The 25,098-nt window shown below is 47.7% G+C and overlaps 1 protein-coding gene across 10 annotated transcripts in view; it reads right to left on the bottom strand.

Moving 5' to 3' along the window:
- The window catches only part of LOC147011933 (trinucleotide repeat-containing gene 6C protein-like), a 356,840-nt gene that overhangs the window by 230,386 nt on the left and 101,356 nt on the right, over positions 1-25,098 (bottom strand). For 2 of the 10 annotated variants that reach the window (XM_085857649.1, XM_085857646.1), the window contains exon 1: positions 10,346-10,380. The exons of the other annotated variants lie outside the window; for them this stretch is intronic. In XM_085857649.1, coding sequence (XP_085713775.1) covers positions 10,346-10,365 — 20 coding nt within the window. In that variant the 5' untranslated portion in view covers positions 10,366-10,380. Of the gene's footprint in view, positions 1-10,345; positions 10,381-25,098 lie in introns of those variants that run through there. 10 annotated transcript variants of the gene reach the window in all.

Below are 25,098 nucleotides of genomic sequence, written 5' to 3' on the forward strand. Positions count from 1 at the left end.
ATAAATAAAATTGTTTAGAAGATTACGCACAACAATTTCTTCGACTTTCTTTACTCCGTTTGTTTTTTCACATTGACGCGCAATATTGAGTTTCGTTCAAATCGGGCAACGAAAAAAATTATTAAAAAATCAATTCCCAATTCAGTCAAGTACTCTTCGGGATTATTTGATCAATGCAAACAACCTCATCAGTCTAGTTCTCTGGAGCTATCTGTTTTTTTTTTTGGAAATGATTTTTTTTTTATCAACCGCTGTCACAACGGGAACCCGAGTTCACGGGTCGTTTAGTCTTCACTAAAATTGAATCAATTAGTCCTCCTTGTCACACACCCAACATGTCCTCCAAGTTTCGTCCGAATACGTCCACGACTTTTTGAGATATCGTGCTATATATTGGTTTAGCCCTATCTTTCAATGGTGAAAAATTACTTAATAATTCTCAGATCTGGATCCAGATCTTCATCACACTCTCAAATTTCATCGATGTCACACACACAAGCTCTCCACCAAAATTCGTTCGAATCCATCACAAATTTTTGAAATATTCTGTTCACAAACAAACAGAGAGACAGACAGACGGAGGTAAACAATATCCAGGCAGATGGTAAAGGATTGAAGAGATGTGTTAGAAGTTAATCGTTTGAAAAACAAAAATGGACATCTCCTCGTGATAAAATATGACATTGATAAGTAATGAAAACCTTATTTTGAGAGGTTCTTGAATTAATAAATATGAGCGTGAGAACGCATTGAATGCAATAAAGTCCAGAAGAAAGGATATGTGAAGATAAGTTTAATCAGCAATTAGAAGTCTAAATAAAGGCAAGGCACCGAGTCCAGGTGAATTCTTTGTCAAAATGATCGAGGTGGCTGGAGACGTAAAATTCAAACGGATGACGAAGTTGTGTAAAAATGTCTGAGAAGGAGTGATCCCTGAAGATCGGGCAAATAGCACAATTGTGCATTTGCTCAAGATGAAGGGAGACCCTTCATTCTGTTCATCGTACAGAGGAGTTAAATTAATTGATTCGGCATCGAAAGTTTTTGAAAAAGTGGTTGAAAGAAGACTTAGAAAAGTGGTAAATATAGACAACAACCAGTTTTGTTTTATGACAGAAAGATTAACAACATACAGTGAGTGATTTATATTTTGAGGCATTGTCAAGAGAAGTATTTGACAAAGAAAAGAAAACAATCATGTTTTAGTTAACCTATAGAAAGCACATGATTGAGTTTGAAGAGCAGTTGTTGAATGGACTCTTTGAAGGAGACTCGTGCCTGAAGACATGATAAAGTAGTCATGGGAATATATATTTTTTTAATGTTTAAAAATAAAGAACTATAGTAAAATGCCCAACTTGGGATGCACTGAAATGTTTGATATCAAGGTAAGATTACACCAGGGATCAGTTTTAATTCATTAACTGTTTTTAATCATGATGGAAGAATTGATGAGGAATGAAAGGTTTTGATTCCCACACAACTTATTGTATGTCATTGAATGCTGAAAGTTATAAAAGAAGCAAAATAAATGTAACAAAAATGGAAAAGTGCAATAAATAAGAAAGGTTTACGTGTGAACATTAATAAAGTGAAGGTTATGGTGAGTGTCGAAGAAGAAGAAAGGAAAGAAAGTGCATAGTGGCTTTGTTCAACAATGGAAGAGTTGAATAGAGTCCAATTCAATGTAGGCGGTGTTATAGATGGTGTCACCTGAGGTGCAGTGGTATCACTGGAAATCTGGTAACAAAAGCTGGGAATTTCATATGTAAAAGATGTGAAGATGAATCAATTCAAATAAAATATGAAGAACAAAAATAAATGCTCTTGAGCTCAGAATTTGAATTAGAAACGGTTAAAAGTTTCTCTTACCTTGGAGACATAATGGAGCCATCAAGAGCAGAATTATCTGTTCGATCAAGAATATATTCAGCCTGGAATTGGTGGAGTCAACTCGGTGATATCAGGAAGCACAGAATCATTCTATTACTTGTAAAAGTTAGAGTTTATAAAGCCCGTATCAAATTGGTATTGATAAATGGATGTGAAACATGCGCAGTCCGGATCGAAGATGTAAAAATGATGGAAAGAACAGAGATGAGAATGATATGATGGATGAATGGATGGTCTTTGAAAGAAAGAATGCCGAGTTCAGAATTCAGGAAGAGATTAAAAAATCAATAAAAGTGAAGAACTTCGGAAGAGAAGTATGGTAATGTGGAATGAAGGTCAGAAGTGAAGCTGTGAAAAAAGCAATAAAGCTCATGGTAGAAGGAAGAATGCCAAGAGGACATCCTAAAAAGAGCTGGATTTAAGTTGTCAAGAAATACTGCATATGGAATGTTTGGGCTTGCAGAAAACTGATGCAACGGATAGATCCGTTTGGAGGAATGCTGGATCTTTCAACCAACGACTGAAAAAAGTGGAAAATGGTCAGAAACCGTTTGTTGTTGGTGGTGTTGTTGTTGATGTACAGTACCCCAGAATGCAAGGATACTCTCATAGTTTATAATCCATGAATATCTATACTACCGGTACCGATAAAAGGCAAAAATCTCTGTCTCTGTGTCTCTCTGTGTCTCTCTGTGTCTCTCTGTGTCTCTCTGTGTCTCTCTGTGTCTCTCTGTGTCTCTCTGTGTCTCTGTCTCTGTCTCTGTCTCTGTCTCTGTCTCTGTCTCTGTCTCTGTCTCTCTCTCTGTCTCTGTCTCTGTCTCTCTGTCTCTGTCTCTGTCTCTGTGTGTATGTGCTCTATGCATGGCCACATCTTTTAAGTTACAAACTCCAAATCTGGGGTACAAATACAATTTTGTGTGTGTGTGTTTTGGTGGGGGGGGGGCGGTAACATAGGCTATGTGGCCACGGCCTCACACGTGGGGTGTGGGGGGCAGGGAGGGTGCGTAGATTCTCTATCTGAATGTGTACCATGTAGCGTCACCTGGTGGTGGTGGCAGAGGGTATTACAATTTTCTTTTTTACCTGGGCAATGCTGAGGTTAAAGCATTCTTTGCACAGGTAAATTTGTTCTTCGCTTCTCTCCTCCCCTCCTGCCAATGGCAACCCCCCAGTCAATATTCGCTATTACTGTTCAAACACCACTGCTTTAGTAAATTAATCCCCGCTATTACATACCAAGGCAGCACGTAGTTTTGCCTGCCGGGGGAGAGGTAGGAGAGCTCCATCGACTGAGAAGGGGACAGGAGAGCCGCGAGGCGGGGTGCGGAGGTATGATGAATCGTTTAAAATCGTGAGTTGAGGTGATGCCAGTTTGGGTTTATATAAAACTACAAAGCACCTGTCTATCCCATCCTCGCAAAGCCCGTCCACATCCGCTGTGGGAAAAAATAAAATGAGATGGTGTAAGAAGCGAGGAGGGAGACATTGTTAATGGGATATTCATCACAGCCATTTTCAACACTGAATTGCAAATGATATACAACGACGCACTAAGAGAAAGATGCAAAGAAAAACGTAAAATGGAAAATCCGTTTGTATTCAGATGTCTTCTTCTTCAGACAAATTCAGGGATGGACGCACGTGGAAATTAAAACAGAGCTCCAATCAGCCAATCAGTTAATCATTCTTTGTGATTGGCTACAAAGTGTTACCGATTCACGTTTCTCTTGCCAAGTAACGCCGGTAAATCCACACACTGCATGTCAGAAGTATGTCTCCAAAACAGTTCTACTGCTGAGATTGTAGGGATAGTACAGGTCTGTAAAATTAGCAGGTACAAAGAGATTGCTTGATGGAATTAAAGACATATTATCACATTACTCCATCCTCAAAAACAACGTCACTGGATTTGCAGTACACAAACATATACATATGAAAATGATGCTGTTAACCTTCATAGATAAACAGAAATTGGTTCCTGCCAACGTACCTGACCTAATCACACCTTACACCCCCTGCAAAGAATGCTAAGATCAAACACCACCGGGAATCTCCTGTTAGTTTTGAAGCATGAAGATGAATACTTTTGTTGATCGAGCTTTCTTCAGATTTATTTTTGTTTGTGTACATAGTCGATGCTCGTGGAAGAGGTAGTACACTGAACGGATCAGGATGCAACAAGACAAAAGGACCAGCAGAGAGAGAGAGAGGGGGGGGGGAGGAAACACCAACAGCAGAGACGAACGCCAAGATAGAGTGATGCGGACACACAATGGGTGTGGGGAGGAATGAGGGGCAGGAGAGAATGCATGGTGTGGACAAAATGGATACAGAAGGGACTTCTCAGGCAGGATAGCTGGAAATTTGGAAGGAGGGATTGGGGTGGGGGGAGGGGAGGGGGTTAACGAGGTTAACGAGGGTAGAAAAGATCATGGTTTTGGATTGGGGATGATCTTCTGTGTTCTGAAATAGTTCTGAAATGGTGATGATCTGAAATTTGTTCCTCAATTGCAGAATTATCTGCTTTTTAAAATCTGAACAACCTCATGAATTACCCACAAAATCTCTCCAAAGATCCCATCTTTTCACCATTGCCTTTTCTCGGTTTCTACTTTTCTAACCTCTCCCTTCTTTGTAAAGTCCTTTGAGATTTTACTTCCAAATGAAAAGTGCTACATCAGAAAATGATTGATCGACAGATCAATCTCTTTTATACCCACGACATCAGGGAATTGATATTGCCAATTTTCAGTTTGCATGTTAGTTGCACAAATATTTGCAAGGATGTATTGGGTTCAAGCGAGGATGTATTGGGTTCAAGCGGAATGCTTTGTGACATTGCTAACAATTGTCGGAGTGTTCGAAGGATAAGCGTATCCATTCTCATAAAAGAGTTCATGCAGGAGAGAAAGGGAGAGAGAGGGGGGGAGACAGAGAGAGACAGAGAGACAGAGACAGAGACAGAGACAGAGACAGAGACAGAGACAGAGACAGAGACAGAGACAGAGACAGAGACAGAGACAGAGACAGAGAGAGAGAGAGAGAGAGAGAGAGAGAGAGAGAGAGAGAGAGAGAGAGAGAGAGAGAGAGAGAGAGAGAGAGAGAGAGAGAGAGAGAGAGAGGATGCGGATGCCCAATAATTATATAAATTATACGAGATTCCTTGCTTAGCATTGAAACAATGGTCAAAAAGGCTGTTTTATTGGCATTATTCAAGCCACAATGAAAAATTCAAAATGTTATTTCAATGACAGCTTGAACTAACTTGAGACTGATCATGATAAGGAAAGTTTTGCCATTGTTTGTAAAATTTAAATCGTTTTTAGAGAAGATGAATAATTGATGATGGACATGGAAAATAGATCTGTATGGATGGCATGAGAGGACACCACAGATCGGGTATGGGAGCATGCGCCGGTGCAGCACGCCGCTGCGACCACTTTCTGCCGGTACTCGAGGGGCCTCCTTCTGGCCACCCCCAGGCAGATGCCTGGCCCCTCTCCTTGAGATGCTGATCAACCTGCTGCAACTACGAGGCACGTGGTCAGCCAATTGGCCTCCTCCACTCACGAGGCTCCCTCGCTGAGGGAATCTGATGAGCAGGATCAGCGTCAGGAAAACGAGCCACATGTTCATACAATCGCAGCTGATGCTCAAATACTATGCAGGTAACAAACCTCATTTGAGTCTCTCTCAGCAACCGCTCGTTGGACACAAGATCCGACCAGCGACAGTCAAGGATTCTCCGAAGAGACCTGGTACCAAAGGAATTAAGTCTCTTTCTCAGATCTCTGATCACAGTCCAAGTGTCACATCCATAAGAGCAACACTGAAAGCACCAAGGACTTGAAGACTCAGACTTTCGTCCTCCCGCACAAGTAATGGCAGCACCACACCCCATGATTGAGTGAATTCACGGCTCCCCAGACCCGACCCAGAGATCTGTTGACTTCTGGCTTACAACCAGCAGAGAAATGAATATCACTGTCAAGGTAAGTGAATCTCTCCATGACCTCAGCATCCTCATCACAAACAGGTACAGACAAGAAAGCAGCATCCAAGATATCAATGAAAGCCTGGATCTTAGTTTTGACCCAGGAAACGCATAATCTCAGTGGCTCTGACTCCCCATTCACCACTCAAGGGCCCCCAAAAGGATATCTAGAGTCTCCGCAAAGATGACTGCATCATCTGCGATATCAAGGTAAGAGATCTTGACATTCCCAAATGATGTACCACAGCTTGATCTCTCCAACATCCTCCCGAGAATCCAGTTCACACAAGCACTGAAAGGTATAGGGGCCAGTACATACTGCTGAAGAACTCCAGTAACAACTGGAAATAAGTCAGAGATGGCATCACCAATCTCACGGCACTCTCTGTACCAGAGTAGAGTTCAGATATCAGATTGATCATTTTTGGTGGTACTCCATGAAGACCAAGAATCCTCCAGAGGGCATTCAGATTCACTGAATCAAATGCTTTACAGAGATCAACATAAGCTGCTGCAAGCAGCCCCTGCCGAAACTCTCGTCTGCATTAGGTGAGGACCCGAGGAGCAAGGATATGGTAAATCGTTGACCTCTTTGGTGTAAATCCTGACTGTTCTGGACGCTGGTTCTCAAGCAGATGGTAGCGAACCCTATCAATAATTATCCGAGCAAAGACCTTGCCCGGCACTGAGAGAAGCGTCACCCCTTGTTAGTTGTTGCAGTCTTGGCGATCACCCTTCCCTTTCCAGAGAGGGACAACAAGGCCCCTTTTCCAGTCAGTTGGGATGATGCCTGTGTTCCAGGCAGAGCAGAGAACTGTATGCAATGACATGAGTGCAGCATTTCCACCAGCCTTGAGAAGTTCAGCATGGATGTCACAAATCCCAGGAGCTTCACCCCATTTCAATCAGTTCACCACAGTCTGCGTTTCCACAAAAGAAGTTGGACCACAGTTGATTGGAGGGTCAGCAATCGGGATAGTAACACCCCTGATATCCAACTCGACAGCTGGTGGATTAGCCTGGTACAGCCGCACAAAGTAACCAGCCCAGCAGGCCTTCACTTCGGACTCCTCTGTCAAGAACCCACCACCGTCTGCTTTAACTGCAGTACACAGAGGAATGGGCTTGGAGGAATGCAATGCATGAATTCCCCTGTAAGCAGGATGAGAATCACTTCACCATAGCTGATGCTCTAGCCACTGACAGATTCCTCGCACAAAGGCCTTCTTGTCCACCCTTAGCGCACGTACAGTTTTATGCCTCAGCTTCCTGAACAGCTCAGCTCTGCCATTCAGCCTGGCCCTGCAACTCTGGCCAATGGTATCCAGTGTCTCTTGAGAGACAAAATTTTACTTTGCCCTACGGTGAGTTCCAAGACATCCACTGGCAACATCAAGGATGGTGGTCTTGAAGGCACTCCACAACTTTTCAGGACCTCCCAAAGCACCCAGACCCCTCAAATCTCCACTCAGCCTATTTGCAAGCTCCTCAGCTACCCTCTCATCCTTGAGCTTGCCAACATCCAGCTGAGGCTGGGATGGTACCATTCTCCTGGATTTAAGCTGCAACTCCAGAGTTGCTTCAACAAGCCGGTGGTCAAAGTTGAGGAACTGTGCACTCCGGTGCCCCTGAAGTTCTGGATCATCCTTCAGCATCCATCAATGAGTACATGGCCAATCTCCTTTGTCACACCATTAGCGTTGGAATACCAAGTCCAGCGATGAGCATATGGCCACTGAAACAATGAACCTGCCACCCTGAGTCCATGACTTCTTGCAAAGTCGAAGAACTTAGTGCTATTATGGTTCACAGTTCCAGACCCATGGGGACCAACACATGTCTCATAACCATTCCTATCAGTTCCAGTCGATGCATTGAAATCCCCCAAGACTAGAAGAGTATCTCACATGGGGCACTGATCAACCACAGACTTGAGCATGGCAGAGAATGTGTCCTTCACTGTTAGATCACTCGCTTCAATCACAGCACATAGAGACCAGGGAAATGGCATCCACCAAGGAGTGACGAATCCTTTGTCTCATAATATGCTCATTAACTCGTGTTACTTCAATTATCATTGAAGTCAGCTTATTGGACACAGCTACAGCAACTCCTTGGCCATGGTACTCATCAGAGAAACCAGACCAATCGTAGGTGTAACCACCCACCATGATCTCGCCACAATCCGGTCTCCGAACCTCAGAGCGTACTGCAATTCTGATATCCAAACGCTTGAGCTCAGATGATAACAGAGACAGGTGATCATTCTCTCTTCGGGATAGGATAATCAGGCACCCACCCGATGGACCGCCTCAGGTTAACCCAAGGAGACTGCCATCTGGTGGATGACTCCTCAGCACCACCCTGACACACACTACTGCAATCTGACCCAGGAAGTTTAGCTCATGGTTTCCTTCTTATCATCAAAGTTTGGGGGTCCTGAAGGCTTTGCCCCAATGCCGTTATCCCAATGAGCTGCCCTGCGATGGGCAGCTGCACAGGAAGTACTCCCACAGAGTGGGTTTTACGACACCACCAGACACAGTTTGTTCCAGATTCAGGGAAAATAATAAATGGAAGCAAATTACAAATATACCATCAGAGATGGGGAATCCCCTGCCATTGAATGAAAAAGGTCATACATATTCCAGATAATGAGGGAGGTGAATTGGAAACAAGACACCATTTGGTCATCATCTCGAAAAAGTTCCCCAGTGGTGAGGAACGTAGTAACCAAAAAGAATTGAAATCAGATAAGCGGTTTTCCATTTATTACAAAACAATTTTTTTCAAGATGGCTGCCCCAGTCGGCCATCTTGGATCCGGCCATGCCCAAAATCAATAGGGTTCTTCCTTTTCAGGTGGTACATGTGTGACTCAAATTTCAAATCAATATGGCGAAAAAACATTTTTTTCAAGATGGCCGCCCCAGTCGTCCATCTTGGATCCGGCCACGCCCAAAATCAATAGGTTTCTTCCTTTTCAGGTGGTACATGCGTGACCCAAATTTCAAATCGATATGGCGAACAGTTTATGAGTTATCGCACTCACAGCTATAAATGTTGACGCCCGGACGGACGGACGGACGGACGGACGACCTGGGTGACAACAATATCCCCCCTTCCGCCACGCGGCGGGGGATAAAAAGGGGTCTGAGTTGTCATGCCATGATCCCTTCTTATCTCCATTAACACAAACCTGGTGTTGGCTTCGTGGTTAGAGTGGCTGGTTTGCTTCGTAGTTAGAGTGGTTGGCTTGATATCTTGGGTCCTTAGTTCGAGACCTGTTGGTTGCTGAATTACCACCAGGTGGGGTTGACTCAGCCTCGCCGCAATCATCCGGTCTCCGAACCTCAGAGCGTACTGCAATTCCGATGTCCAAACGCTTGAGCTCAGACGATAATTACCACCATCCTTCTCAGGTCGGCAAAATGAGTACCAGCATACTGGTAGAGGGGCACAGCATCAGCAGTATAGCTGTGCTCCAACAAAATGATAGTTACCCTGGCAGCCAAGGTACCATATGCAAGAAGAATATCTACAGTGACCTGAATCCCATGCAATAGACTGCACGCATCCATTACTTGCAATGAAAAAGGAGATGACAGTATATTTTTGCATAATTTTCAAGGACATAACTTGAAAATGCCTAAAGCAACATGACAACATGATTATGGAATTTGAACATGAGGTCACAGAGTCATGAAGCGAATATTTGGAAATAATAAGCTTCAAATAGGTCGTCAAAGTAAATCCCAATTGAAGCTGATATGTCATCATTTTGTCTTGAAACACCGAACTCAGTGGATTATCACTGGAAAGGGAAGCAGGAGGATGACAAATGTGACAGAAGAAAAGGACACGAACAAACATCAGTGGGACAATCGGGAATACAAACGAAATGTGCTGCGAAATGGGGAAATAAGTGATAAGAGTTTTGACAGGAGATGGTGATTTCACTTTGAAGTAGTTTACAAACACAAAGCCAAAAGTAACATTGGAACAAGAATATCAAATAGATTGCTATCGACCTTTTCAAAAAGTTTTCAAAGTCCCTTTTTAAAAAAGAAAAGACTGATAATAATAAGCTCAAAACTTGAATGAAACTTCACTTTTGACATTCTTTTTGAAGAGACTCTCCCTCTTTCTATATCTCTCTATCTCTCACTCTCTCTCACTCTCTCTCACTCTCTCTCACTCTCTCTCACTCTCTCTCACTCTCTCTCACTCTCTCTCACTCTCTCTCTCACTCTCTCTCTCTCACTCTCTCTCTCACTCTCTCTCACTCACTCTCTCACTCTCTCAAAGACTTTGATGAACCACACTATTTACAGAGAGCATTGATGCTGCCAAAGCAGTTTCTTGGCAAGGGTTATACACAATGGGTTTTCATTACCTTCCCAGCTGTCAGGCAGAGCAGGAATTTCGGCATTTGTTCAAGGTGTTGGTGATAGCTCACCTTCTCCTCATGAAGGACATCAAGGGATCTCGAACGTTCAGTAACTAATACCAGCAGATGTGACACAGTTTAATATCCATCCGAGCGACAGCACACACATTGATGAATCACCCTGCCTGTGAAACACCAGGATGACAGCTTATAGCTGGGTCGGGATTCAAACCCACACGACACAGCTTAGAGGAAGTGTGCATACCTCGAGACCTTCCTGCCAACATATTTGTCTGCTTAAAGCAACATCATAAGTGGTCCTAATATTATTACTCATTTTTGGAGGATATAAACACAACATGGTGATGTTATCCCTACGTTTGATCATTAACATTTTACACAAAAAAGGAAAAGAGGAATTAAAAGAGAGGGGTGGTACTGTATGTTATGATGATATGTTGGGTGGTCATATTTTGGACCATTAGCTGTGTGTTAATCAGCTGTCAGGATTCTAACCTTGCTTGTAACTGTGCATTATTCAAACCTTGCTTTAAAATGTTGCTTTAAATGTTTCAGGCTACCAATGTTCCATGCACCCCACTGTTTTTGGACAGAGCCCAGCTGTTCCTGTTTCTTGGAAACTAAGCCCTTATCACCCTTCCTGTTGCCCTGTGGTGGTGTGCCCTTAGTGCGACCTTGGAGAGAACTGTGGAAGTGTTCCTTCAGTGTATGCTGCCCACACATTCCTATTCTCAGTGATCACCAAAGCTTTGCCTTTGTTATCAGCAGGTGCTAGTGAAGGAGTGTAGGAAAGTTATTAGTTTGCAAGGCTTGCATATCTGAGAGTTGTGTAGGTGGCTTGGAAACTGTGGTTGCATATCTGAGAATTGACCGATTCAACTTCCCCTAGGGCCCGAGGGAGGGGGGAAAGAAGCCCACTGCCACATTTATTTCTTTTACTTCTTTGTTTCCTTATCCCTTAGCATACACTTTTAGTCCACACCCAGTTTTCCTTTACACTTTTAGTCCACACCCAGTTTTGCTTTGTGTGATTATATATGTGATTGTTTTGAAGCATATTCTTAATGTGATTCAGGGGAGCCTGACTGAAGGGTCACTGAGTCACATTCCGCATGCGTGTGGTCTTCGGAAATAAAACGTGTAATTCGAGGATCCTCATCTGACTCTGTCATCTTACTCGGCCGAGTGGAGAGTCATAACAATTGGCGACGAGGATGGGATTCGACTGATGCTGGCGGTGTGGACGGTGGGACTCCACTTGGTGTACAGCGATCGCAAGGGGTCAGCTAAAAGGTACGTGGCGATCGCACGTAGGGCACCTAAAATAGGGAGCCCCAGTTAGGCGAGCGCTGTACACTTGGTGGGTTGCGCCCTGCCGGACGCAGCTCCAGGATCTGCTCGAATCAAGAACTGTAACGGTAAACACATATGAGGTGATTCGAATGCGGTTTGTCTGAAGAGCACAAAGGGGAAGGGCTGTCAGGCAGTGTTTGTAGAGCCGGTAAGGGTCGAGGATAAAGGTATCCGTGTGAAATAAGGAGGAAACAGGTTGGAATCCTGTACCAAGAGAGGGAAGGTTAGAGGCCTTCATTGGGTTTGAGGCTATTAGGCGGCGGGTCGAAAGGGACCTCAGTCCCGGTGTAAAAGGAGAAACGATTTACAGCTATTAGGCGGCTGATTGAAAGGGACCTCAGTCCCGGTGCAAAAGGAGAAACGATTTATAGCTATTAGGCGGTTGATAAGATAAGAACAAAAGAATGGGGAATAAATCTTCAAAGAACGAGAAGATACCAAAAGGAACAACATTGAAAGTTATCAGTGACAAATATGGAATCGATAACGTAAAGGGAATACAGGACTGGGTGAAGTGGACCGCGGGAAGAAAAGATCCCTTTCCGCTGACTGGATCCTTAGATCCAAAGATATTAAACACAGTGAGTAATGCGCTGATAGAGGGCAAAGCAGGCGGCCCGAAACAAAGTGGACCACACTGGAAAGCATTGGCCGCGTGGCTAATGGAGTCGCAAGTCGAGACAGAGCATAGGCGACTCGGACTAGAAGGGACTGTGAACCAACGAAAAATACAAGACGAGGAACGACAAGGGAGACTAAAACAGGCGCTAGACCAGCTAACGGAAGTTAAGACACAGGGAGAGGACAAACAGAGGGAACTAGACCAAGTGTTAGCGCAGCTGACGGAGGTCAAGATACAGAGTGAGGAGAGACAGGAGAAGTTGAAGCAGGCGTTAGCACAGATAGCAGAAATCAACGACGACGTGAACCGAAAGACGACAACCCGACTTGGGACAACAAAAGGAATTTACCCTGTCTTAGAAGGGGACAGAGTAAAAGGAGGGACCGACATTCACCAGTTCCCCATGATACAAGCAGCGGAGGGAGATTGGGTTTGGAGATCATGGACCCCACAAGACATTAGGGGAGTAAAAGCTAGCATGGAAGAATGTATAAAGAAAAACCCGAGAAGGGCCATTCAGATATTACACGACCAGATAAAAATGCAGGGGGCAACCAGGACAGACATAGGGTTTATCTGCACTGCAGTCTTGCCCAGTGCGGTTTGGAGCCGGCGTGCGGCAGCCTGGAGTGTAAAAATGGAAGGAGAAACAGATACCACCTTAAACCGACATTACCCGGAGGGAGCCGACCGGGAAGCACAGGCACTGTACAGAGGAAGAGTACAAACCCTGATGGAAGAACTTGCGACGGAAATGGCCCCGAGGGTAATGGATTGGCAGGCAATACAGGATGTCACACAGAATCCCAAGGAATCACCTGGGGAGTACAAGGCACGACTGTATGAGCAGATCGAACTGCACTCAGGATTTATTAACATCGCACAGACGCCCCTCCATTTCCTGAACACTATGTTCGTAGATGGACTGTGTGACGAAGTAAGGCGAGAGGTGAAAGCGGACATGCCAGGGTGGAAAACGGCTGACGTAGATGCCGTGTTTGAAAGGGCAAGACAGGCTTGGCAGACTCTGAGAGAAGAGGAACGGAGGGGAAAGAAAGATACCCAAGCTCTAGTTGCAAGAAATCTTGAATTGAAAAGCCGTAAATACGAAGAGAGGGAAAGCAGGCCTCGCTGGGAAAATCCAGATTGGGAACCCCGGTATGAAGCCGAACGGGACCAGCGGAGGCCTTGGAACCGAGAGAGGGAGCCGCAAAAACAGGGAGAATGCTTTAACTGCGGTCAATCCGGGCACTGGTTTCGGGACTGCCCGGCACCGCCTAAACAACGAGGCTGGGGCTCGCGGCCACCACAACAGCAAGAGAGACCAACGGCGCCCCTAGAGAGTATGAGAGGAGAAGGGAGACAGCAGGAAGAAACTATTGACATGAGGACACCGTGGTGGCTCCGCAAAGGGAAACGCGGAATGTAAGGGAATTGACCACGACCTTAAACGTAGAGGGAGACAAGTAACATTCCTGGTAGATACAGGGGCCACCCGGTCAACACTAAAACAAGGAGAGATAAAGAACCTGCCACTCTCAGGTGAGTCAGTGAGTGTGGTGGGGGTTTCGGGACGGAGAGAGGATATCCCGATCTCGGACAAATTACGAATTGAAGTAGGTCCCCTGCGGGGAGAACATGCATTTTTGGTAGCCAAACACACCCCGATGAATTTGTTAGGAAGAGATTTGTTGTGCAGGATGGGATGTACCATAACATGCAAGCAAGACGGAGTTTTCATAGATGCTCCGCTGGCATTGCAAGAGGAAGTAATGACCCTCATGATGACCGAACTCGGACCGGTAGTCTATTGGTTGCGGGTTGTGTCACAAGAGGGGAGAGATAAACTGACTAGGGATTGGGAAAGTGCGAAAAGATTGCGGGACGTAGAGGAATGGTTGCGTGGCAACGACATTGAATTGAAAGAAGTGGAACTGCCTTTACACTGTACGGTCTATTATGACGAAACAGGGCAGGATTTTGATTACTCGGACAGAGTACATGAGGAGTACGCTACCACACGCACTTTAATGACAACCACTTTGTGGATCGGGAAAGAGGGAGCGGCAATGGAGGTGGAGCTAACTAACAAGGAACGTGAGCTAATGAAGCACAGAGAAGGACTTACCCCGCACGTCTCAATGGCGGTCGGTAAAGGTCATAGTGCCGAAGAACTGGGAAGAATGTTGACCAGGTTGAGATGTGCCTCGGAACCACCAGGGAGGGGTAGTGAAACCCAGAGCGCTTTACAGGCCAGTCGACGGGGGATGGATGGAAAGTATGCTTACCTGATCAGATTTTGTCATGTATGTTAGAAAGACATGAGATGAACAGCGAAAGGCCACGCCGCCAGACAAACAGGGAAACGAGAACGGAAGAAAAACTACAGGAAGTACCTGTTGAATTATGGACACGACATCCGAATGACGTGGGCAGAGTGCTAGCCGCAACGCCCGTGTCTATCCAGATAAAGGAGGGGTACCCCTGCCTCGAGTGGCTCAATACCCGTTGCGCAAAGAAGCAATAGAAGGGATCGCTCCGGTGATAGCATCATTACGCGACCAAGGGGTGATAATACCTACTAAGAGCCAATGTAACACACCAATCCTGCCGGTGGAGAAGCCCGGAGGAAACAAATGGAGGTTCGTACAAGATCTACGGGCAGTGAATAAGTGTGTGAAAGCGTCCTTTCCCGTGGTGCCACACCCGGTTACGATACTGTCAGGGGTGCCGTCCACTGCGACGCATTTTTCCGTGGTAGACTTGTGCTCAGCGTTCTTTAGCATACCGCTAGCCAAAGAGTCGCAACACTTGTTTGCCTTCAGCTACGACGGACAACAATACACCTGGACTGTACTTCCGCAGGGGTTCTGCGATAGTCCAACGCTCTTCTCGCAGGCTCTGAAGGAGGACCTGGAGGACATAGAGCTCCCGGAAGGATCAGTCATGATACAATATGTGGACGACCTGTTGGTATGCTCGGACAATCAAACGAAATGTGAAACGGACACTGTAGCGCTGTTAACAGCTCTCGCCCGAAAGGGCCACAAAGTCAGCAAAGACAAATTACAGTTTTCGCAGCCAAGGGTGACGTATTTGGGACATATACTGGAACAGGGGAAGAGGAGCCTCGGAGCTGAACGGGTGGAGACAATCCTAGAGCACCCAAAACCCACTACATTGCGACAATTGCGACGGTTCCTCGGGATGACAGGGTACTGCCGGCAGTGGATCCCTGATTATGCAGTTAGGGCGCGATCACTGTACGACATGGTAAAAGAGGCAGAGGGGGATAAGATCTCCTGGACGAATGGTGCGAACAAAGACTTCGAAACATTGAAACAGGCCTTGTCAAAAGCACCAGCATTGGGGCTACCGAACTATGATCTTCCCTTCACCCTATTCGTCCATGAAAGAGGAGGGTTCGCCCAAGCGGTGCTGACGCAAGAACACGGAGGAAAGAATAGGCCGATTGCGTACTACAGTAGTCATTTGGACTCGGTCGCCGCCGCCTATCCTGGGTGCTTACGGGCAGTAGCAGCAACGCAATACGCAGTAACCGCAACAGCAACGCTGGTTTTGGGTTCTCCGCTGACTGTAAAGGTACCGCATGATGTGGCGGCGCTGATACGGCAAAATAAGACACAACATATATCAGCGGCACGAGCAGTTCAACATGATTTGGTGCTGTTGCAGGCAACTAATATAACGATCGAAAGATGTTCGCCACTGAACCCAGCCTCCCTAATGCCAGCGGGTGATGAGGGAGAGGCACATGTGTGTGAACGAGTGCTGGTGGAAGAGACAAAGGCTAGGCGTGACCTACAGGAAGCCCCGATCGAAAATGCAGAATTGGAACTGTTCGTGGATGGAGCGGCGAGGAAGAACCGATGGGGAAGAACCATCGCTAGCTTTGCAGTATGCACCGCAAGCGCCACCTTGAGGAAACAATTGTTACCAAAGGGATTTTCAGCCCAACAAGCTGAGCTGGAAGCATTGATATGCGGGTGTGAGCTGGGTGCGGGTAAGACATTGAACATATACACAGATTCTAGGTATGCCTGGGGCATCTTACATGACTCTGCTGCCATTTGGGCCTTGCGTGGCTTTAAGACGTCCTCAGGGAAGGTTATCCGACATGGGGACTTGATCAAACGACTGATACGAGCAGCACAAGAGCCGCAACAGATTGCAGTGATTAAATGCAAAGCTCACACAGGAGGGACAGATGAAGTGTCAAAAGGCAATGAAAGAGCAGATTTAGCGGCAAAAGCAGTGCTCGATGAGGAGGAGGCGAACCCACAACCAACGACCGAACTTTACGTGGAGCAAATGGTAGACGGTCCACAAACGCAAGAACAGCTGAAGGACCTGCAGGTCTCCGCAACTATGGAAGAACAGGAATCATGGAGGGTGAAGGAGGGTGCAAAGCAAAACATACATGGAGTATGGGTGGATGAGCGAAATAGACCATTTGTACCCCGGATATTGCTCCCATGGCTCGCCCTCACTGCACATGCGCAGGGCCATATGGGAATAAAAGGGGTGGCGGAAATTATTCGTCAAACCTGGAATGCCCCAGGTGTAACAACAGCAGCAACAGAGGTGGTTAGCAATTGTGCGACCTGTGGTAGACATAACAGGAAGTATGCCGCCAAGAAACGGGGAGCACACCCACCCCGTCCGGACCGTTTCAACACCTTCAGATGGATTTTATAAAAATGCCGGCATACAAACATCACCAATATGTGCTGGTAATTGTGGATATGTTTTCTAAGTGGGTAGAGGCCTTCGCCACGACCAATCAGGAAGCTGATACAGTGGCCAAACTACTTTTACAGGAAGTAATTCCGCGATTTGGGATTCCAACACGACTATCCTCGGACCAAGGAGGGTCTTTTACGGCAAAAGTAATGGAAAAAGTAGCCGAAGGCTTGGGTATCAACCAGAAACTGCATTGTCCGTACCACCCCCAGTCAGCAGGGGCAGTAGAAAGAGAGAACCAAACCCTAAAGCAGACGCTTTCCAAACTCTGCGAGGACCAGTCAATGCCCTGGCCAGACGTGCTGCCGATAGCACTCATGAAAATGCGGGCAACAAATAATGCCACAAGGGGGCTCTCGCCCCACGAAATAATAACAGGACGTCCTATACAGTTACCGGTCTCGGCTCCGCCAGATATGGGAGATTGGGATTTGGCATGTATGACTGACGGAATGATGAACTATTGCAGAACACTCACTGCTACCATTAGGGCTTTTCACTCACAGGTACAAGAAGCATTGCCGATACCTGCTGGAGACCCGTTACATGATTTCCAACCTGCTGAACGAGTTTGGGTGAAAGAGTTCCTGCGGAAGGACGCCCTACAACCCAAGTGGACCGGGCCCTACACTGTACTTTTGACCACGCTCTCGGCCGTCAAAGTGAGGGGTAAGAGTGCATGGATACACCACTCACACTGTAAACGAGCACCCAAGGAAGCCGCTGAAACTAGGGAACCGGAGGAGGTAACCTCAGCAGAGGTTCCGGCTGTGTCCGATTCAGTCTTTTACCGGGATAGTGAAGACGACGACGAGGGGGAAGACGTGATATCTCTACAGAGACCCCCTCCACCACCACCAAACCGAGACGGGGCTGGCCCAGCAGGACAGGGAGAGATAGTACAGGGAGACCCACTGCAAGCAGAGCCAGGTGCCCCGCCGGACCCGGGACCTGAAAACGTAGACAACAGGGATCCTGAAAGACCAGCGCTAGAACCAAACGCCCCGCCAGACGTGGAGTCGGAACCTGGACCAGGCACCCTGCCAAACGTGGAACAGGCAGGTTTAGACGGCAACAACATTGTAATACAGGAAACAGCGACAGGAACTTTGACGACACAACATGCAACTCCTGGTGCTAGTGCTACTCCTGTGCAAAGGCGGCCTGTCACTAGGCAGCAAACCGACAGTCTTAGACCCCGAGAACCATACACGCCTCCTACACCTCAACCACGAATGGGGAAACGAGAGTGAATTAGCAACTTCTTTACAGCGTAGCAGGAGAGGGGTACCAAGAGAGGTGACAGCAAGCAAATATGCAAATTTTGGGACAACCCATAACAAGGAGTTAGACACAGTAAGAGTCTTTTCAGTTAACCGCACCCAACCTTTTTCGTCAATGGTTCCGAACAATAAGAACATAAAGGTACCGCTGCTCCGACCTCAACAACTCATAGAAATACCCTGCATCCTAGCAGATGGGTCTAGTGACCTGGTAGAACGACACAAGGAACTTAAGGCCATCGTATGGTACTACGATATTGCAGGGCAGGTTCTCTTAGTAGCTCGACAAGTAAAGAAACAGAGAGGGCAAAAGGGATCCTACAACCGACAAGGATATGAATGGGGCCAGCATGCAAGTCTGATAACTAGAATTCCGCAAGTACCAGACGACACCCAGTTGGCATACTATTGCCGCGTTCTATTGAGCAACCAAACAGCATGGAGTAATTGGATACACTTTGATGTACGCAGACAGGGGCCGCCGACAAGGCCGCCGAATACCTTTGTAGCCCTAACCACAGAGATAGCAAACATTGAGAACCGGAGTGAGTGCTGGGTGTGCCTTAAACCACCATCTGGCCTCGTGACCGGACTTCCTCTTTTCGTATTACCATTAACCATCTTCAATCATGTAACCGGACCAGTAGAAGGGCTCGAAGCTAAGACCTCAGCCCGTGATTATACACAACGGGTCTATGCAGAGAAGAATCCGAGTGCTAATGTAATGGTGGTACCATCTCCCCTATGGGTAGAAAACACCAGGGGAGCAGTCTGTTTTACAGGACAGGGAGCAAACAGAATGGGAAAGTCAGAATGTGAGATTCAACTTCCCCTCCCGAAATCAACTGACCAGGAAGTCATCGCTGTTAACCCGGACACCCAGGTAGAGGAGCAAGTAACATTCACAATAAAAGCAGCCTTACACCATGACAACGGGATGATCCCGCCAAAAGGCATTCACTTGGTTTGCGGGGACAAGGCTTACCCCTACCTACCAAAAGGGTGGGAAGGGAGTTGTTATTTAGCTTCAGTATTTCCGGATAGCAGGATTAAGACCACTTTTTACCCTACCCCTGCACCACCACGGCATCGACGCAGCGCATCAGAGACAGGGGATCCAGAGGGATGGGCCGGTGTATCAGAGCGCTTAGGGGTGATCAAAGGCACCTGGTGGGAGAAGGCTCTTGGCTTTTTCATGCCACATGCCGGTACTACTATTAATAGCATTAGGTTAGATGAGCTTTCACAAGTTTTGGAATATTTAGGTAATGTAACCATGGCTTACTATACAGAATTAACAGAGATGTTGGTATCAATGCGCGCTATGGTAATGCAGAACAGAGTAGCTTTAGACATGCTTCTAGCAGAGCAAGGAGGGGTATGCGGGATGATTGAAGGAGAATGTTGCGTCTGGATTCCGGACCCGAAGGACATAACTAATCGTGCGGTGGCCCGAATTAAAAGGTGGTGGAAGTTCTCACAAGCAATCGAGTGGAACGTGAGGAAGGTTATGCATGGTGGAAGTCGATCTTCCAGGGCTGGGGAGGTTGGTTGTTGCGACTAATAGGGTCAGTACTTTTAATCATTGTGGTGGTAATTTTTGGGGTGTTTCTAATCAAACTTCTCATTACCATTTGTTTGAAGAAGTGCTGCGCAGCGTCACCCCTCACCCAGGCCATTATAATAATTAACAGCGAACTCTCTGTTGAGGACGACTTGGCCAGTAATGGGGAGGGGGACGACCAGGGCCTTCAGGGGGACGTCATACACGTGGACCTAGGCCAAGGTTTACAACCATTCCTCCTTGTTGAAGCAGATAACTAACCCAGGAGAGAGTGCGTGTTGTTTTGCCTTCCAGTGCAAGATGTGACTCCTGCGCTGGACGAGCTTACACCCGTGCCTTGAGTACTACTTTTGCTACTTGCTTATGTATAATTGTTTAAACAATAGTATTACCACTGCTGCTAACATAGAACAGTATTACATGTTAATATGGTGTGGACTTAGCATTGAATTCATACACTGCAGCTTAAACGGGAGGCATGTGGCAGTGGGTAGGACAAAAGGGGGAAGACAATGGTAACAGAAGCTAACCTGAACCACCGGCAGTTGGGGACTTCTCATTTGGGGAATGTTGATGGCTATCCACGGCATTCGTAAATCCCGTTTGGCAGGCGCGGGGGCCTAGGGGTAGCTGCTACAGGAACCAAATAGGGGTCCACTCGGTCGGTGAGTCTCAGGTGTGGCTGGGAATGGTCAAAATATGACCAAGGAGGGAAACTGTTATGATGATATGTTGGGTGGTCATATTTTGGACCATTAGCTGTGTGTTAATCAGCTGTCAGGATTCTAACCTTGCTTGTAACTGTGCATTATTCAAACCTTGCTTTAAAATGTTGCTTTAAATGTTTCAGGCTACCAATGTTCCATGCACCCCACTGTTTTTGGACAGAGCCCAGCTGTTCCTGTTTCTTGGAAACTAAGCCCTTATCACCCTTCCTGTTGCCCTGTGGTGGTGTGCCCTTAGTGCGACCTTGGAGAGAACTGTGGAAGTGTTCCTTCAGTGTATGCTGCCCACACATTCCTATTCTCAGTGATCACCAAAGCTTTGCCTTTGTTATCAGCAGGTGCTAGTGAAGGAGTGTAGGAAAGTTATTAGTTTGCAAGGCTTGCATATCTGAGAGTTGTGTAGGTGGCTTGGAAACTGTGGTTGCATATCTGAGAATTGACCGATTCAACTTCCCCTAGGGCCCGAGGGAGGGGGAAAGAAGCCCACTGCCACATTTATTTCTTTTACTTCTTTGTTTCCTTATCCCTTAGCATACACTTTTAGTCCACACCCAGTTTTCCTTTACACTTTTAGTCCACACCCAGTTTTGCTTTGTGTGATTATATATGTGATTGTTTTGAAGCATATTCTTAATGTGATTCAGGGGAGCCTGACTGAAGGGTCACTGAGTCACATTCCGCATGCGTGTGGTCTTCGGAAATAAAACGTGTAATTCGAGGATCCTCATCTGACTCTGTCATCTTACTCGGCCGAGTGGAGAGTCATAACACTGTATATGTATATATATATATATATATATATATATATATATATATATATATATATATATATATATATATATATATATATATATATATATTGTTGTGGTTACCAAATTCGCAAACCACCATTCAGGTCCCTTAGGTGAGGTATCTCGGTAAGTGCATGTGTAGTTAGGCCCAAACCCGTTGTCTAGTGGGAATACATGTCATTTATGCGAGCTGCGACTCTTCAGGATAGCCGTTTTTCTTTTACTATCTTTATTTTGGACCACCCGCCATGATTACCACCACAACCACAACATCAACCACCAACCACAACGCCGCTTCACCACAACCGCCACGACCTTCACGTCACACCTCGCAACCGTAGCATCGCCACCGTTCTTGCCCCGCTGTGGGTACTGGTGTTGGACTCGTGCAGGGCGCACGTTGAACAGCGTGTACAAAATCACGGATTTTGTGCTTCAAAAACGGATCAAAAACGACACACGCCCACTTTTTGCCGTCCAATCGGTGAGCGAGGGGCGATTTGGCCCCGCCTCCAGAACGATCGATATATGCAAATTTGTGGATCAAAAAGCCTTCACGCCCACTTTTTCTCGGGCCAATGGGGAGCGAGGTGAAAGGTCAAAGGGAGGGGGTCAAAGGCGAAGTTACGGGGGGATAAAAGGACGGTGTTCGTCAGTCAGAAGGGAGAGAACGAGAACGAGAACGAGAACGAGAACGAGAACGAGAACGAGAACGAGAACGAGAACGAGAACGAGAACGAGAACGAGAACGAGAACGAGAACGAGAACGAGAACGAGTCGGAACGGAGGGGACGAGTGTGGAAGTCTGGAGCCCGAAGCCTGCAGTGGCTGGAGAAGCTGAAGAGAGTCGGACGAGGGGGTGCTCGCGTCGGTGCCAGGAGCTGCACGCCCGAGGGAGGCCGGCAGCGCGACCTGGCCGAGGTGGAGACGCACACCAGGGATAATAAAGATCCTCTATACCCCGAGCATCAGCAACCCCCTCCTGTTTCCCCCCGCGCTGAGATAGTGCGACCAAGGGGGCCCCGTTCCCACCCCCTACCAGACACCGTCCACGAGGTCCGCGGGTTGCGGGGCCATCGCCGCTCCGCGTCTCATCACCAGACGGGTAGGCGCGACCCGGTCTCGGCCTCAGGCCCGCCTCATCCTTGAGGGTATTTCTTTTCCTTGGTTTTTGGTAAGTGTTGTCGGCGCCGTCTGTGAAGTAGAATTGTACAAGTGTTGCCGTGTGCTCGGTAGTCGGTATTAGCTCTGCACTGTGTTTTCACTTTTATATGTGCTTTTTGTGTAAATGGAAGTGTGTTTTCTTTTTTTTTGTGTGCATTTGGTGGAATTGTATTTGTGTGCTTCCCGTGTGCCGAGAATAAATGTGCTTTATTGTTGAACTGTTCTCCCGCTTCGCTTCGTCTTTTCCCCCATTGAACCCTCATCTTGCTTCACGTAAAGGGTTGGTAGTGGGCTGAATACGCCCGATAATTAATCGAACCGTCGAGGTCGACGATAACACCGCTCGGTTATTCTGATAGTACGGAACGGGTCGCTTAAGTGGCCCGTGTCCGAAGTCGACCTGCGGCGAGGTGCGATCGCCCGGTCTACCCTCCGCGTGGGTACTTAGGTAGGTCGAATTTGGCGAGCAACCCTATCCCACGCGGGGGCTGATTGGCTCGATCGCGGTGAGACCGAAAGGTCCACCCGTGACTGGTTCCCGGCGTTAGTCCGAGAGGGTCACGACTGGATTGTCCGTCCGGTGGGCGACGTGCCGCGATTCGAGTTACGTGGCCGTCGCACGCCGGCGGGCGCGAAGACCGCAACACTGGTGTCAGGTCGTGCGATACAAATTCATCGCCCTCCTCTCGGCACTGGTATCGGAGAACAGGAAAACAGGCTCTCCTGTCTCCGGCTAAATTCACGGGAATCGGTCCAGGGGTGAGAGAAGCGACCCCCGATTCCCTCCAAATTACGAGCGAGCAAATTAACCCTTCACGAGAAGCAAGATGGCGTCTCAAGGCGAGCGGGAGCCGGGGGTATTAGAAATGGATGTAGAATGTGTAGAATCCATGGTCCAGGATGGAATCCCCGAGCAGGAAATGTTGATTGTGCAGGAACACGGACTCGCCCAACTGAACCCAGGGCCCGAGGTGGGTGCGGCAGCGGCCGCGGTGTATGACACCTCCCCCCCCCCTCTCCACCAAGACCCTTCCCCAACCCCTGCCGAAACGGCTCACTTGAGTGCATCCGACATGGCCCAGCTATTCACCATGCTGGCACAAATGAATGCGGCAATGACAAATGAAATAAAAAACGAAATGAAAGACATGAACAAACAAATAAACGAAAAGATGGATACAAATACAAACGAAATGAAAGGCATGAACGAAAAGATGGATACAAATACAAATGAAATGAAAAACGAAATGAACAAGCAAATAAACGGAATGGAAGCAAACATGAAGGAAGAAATGAAAAAGTTCCGGGGTGAGACGCAGAACATGGGCCGATGCCTGCAGGCGGGCATGAAGGCCGTGAGCAGGGAACTTAAAATGGCGACTCCACGTGTCGGAACAAACGAGCTGGAAGGGGGTGCAACGGCTGACAGGCCCGCGGTGGAGGCGGGTAAGGAAAAAGTAATTCGGGAGACAAGAGACGAGGTGAAAGTAATTGCGAGGGAGAGAAAAAAACAATTAATACGGAGAGCAAGGATGAGGTACGCGGAGATCGTGAAAGAGCAAGGAGTGAAAAACAGGGAAGGACGGGAGCGACTTAAAGAGAAAGCAAGGTTGACCTACATAAAGATAAGGGAAAGACGCCAGAAAGAAGCAGAGACCAATAAACACGATGAAGACGGGGTAAGTGACGCCCACACACACACGGAGGTAGTGGAGGACAATGGGGGTGAGCTCGCGGAGCGTGTGGTGACCCAGTGCGAGCAGCTGGATGACCTCCTCCAGGAACAAGGGGAGGGAGTATGCCCCCTTGAGGCGAGTCACGACCAGGTGAGTTCGGTCGTGTTTTGCGAGGTTGAGGGGACGAGTGCTGTGGACGGGTGCACGGAGAGCTTGGGGGGTGTAGAGGCCCCGGAGACCCTTGTGGGGACACGAATCCCCAGTGTGGTTGTCCCTGTGTGTGTGGTGCAAGGTGTGAGTGCGTCCCCGTGTGTGGAAGCGACCCCGTGTGTGAGTGGTGTGGTGGCGATGGTGCCGGAGTGCGTGCTTCCCAGCACGCCGTGTGTGGATGAGGCACCGTGTGTGAGTGAGGCCGTGTGTGTGAGTGAAACGGCCAGTGTGGATGAGGAACCGCGGTTGAGTGCCCCCGCGTGTATGAGTGAGGCACGGTGTGTGGATGAGGCACCGCGGTTGAGTTCCCCCGCGTGTATGAGTGAGGCACGGTGTGTGGATGAGGCACCGCGGTTGAGTGCCCCCGCGTGTATGAGTGAGGCACGGTGTGTGGATGAGGCACCGCGGGTGAGTTCCCCCGCGTGTGTGAGTGAGGCACGGAGTGTGGATGAGGAACCGCGGTTGAGTGCCCCCGCGTGTGTGGATGAGGGACGGAGTGCGAGTGAGGCACCGCGGGTTAGTGCCCCCGCGTGTGTGGGTGAGGCACCGTGTGTGGAAGAGACCGCGTGTGTGAGTGTCGCCGTGTGTGTGAGTGAGGCACCGCGGGTTCGTGCCCCCGCGTGTGTGGGTGAGGCACCGTGTGTGGATG

This window comes from Eptatretus burgeri, chromosome 15 (assembly GCF_056783735.1).
Source record: "Eptatretus burgeri isolate ZD-2024b chromosome 15, Ebu_testis_v1, whole genome shotgun sequence".
Lineage (NCBI taxonomy): Eukaryota > Metazoa > Chordata > Myxini > Myxiniformes > Myxinidae > Eptatretus > Eptatretus burgeri.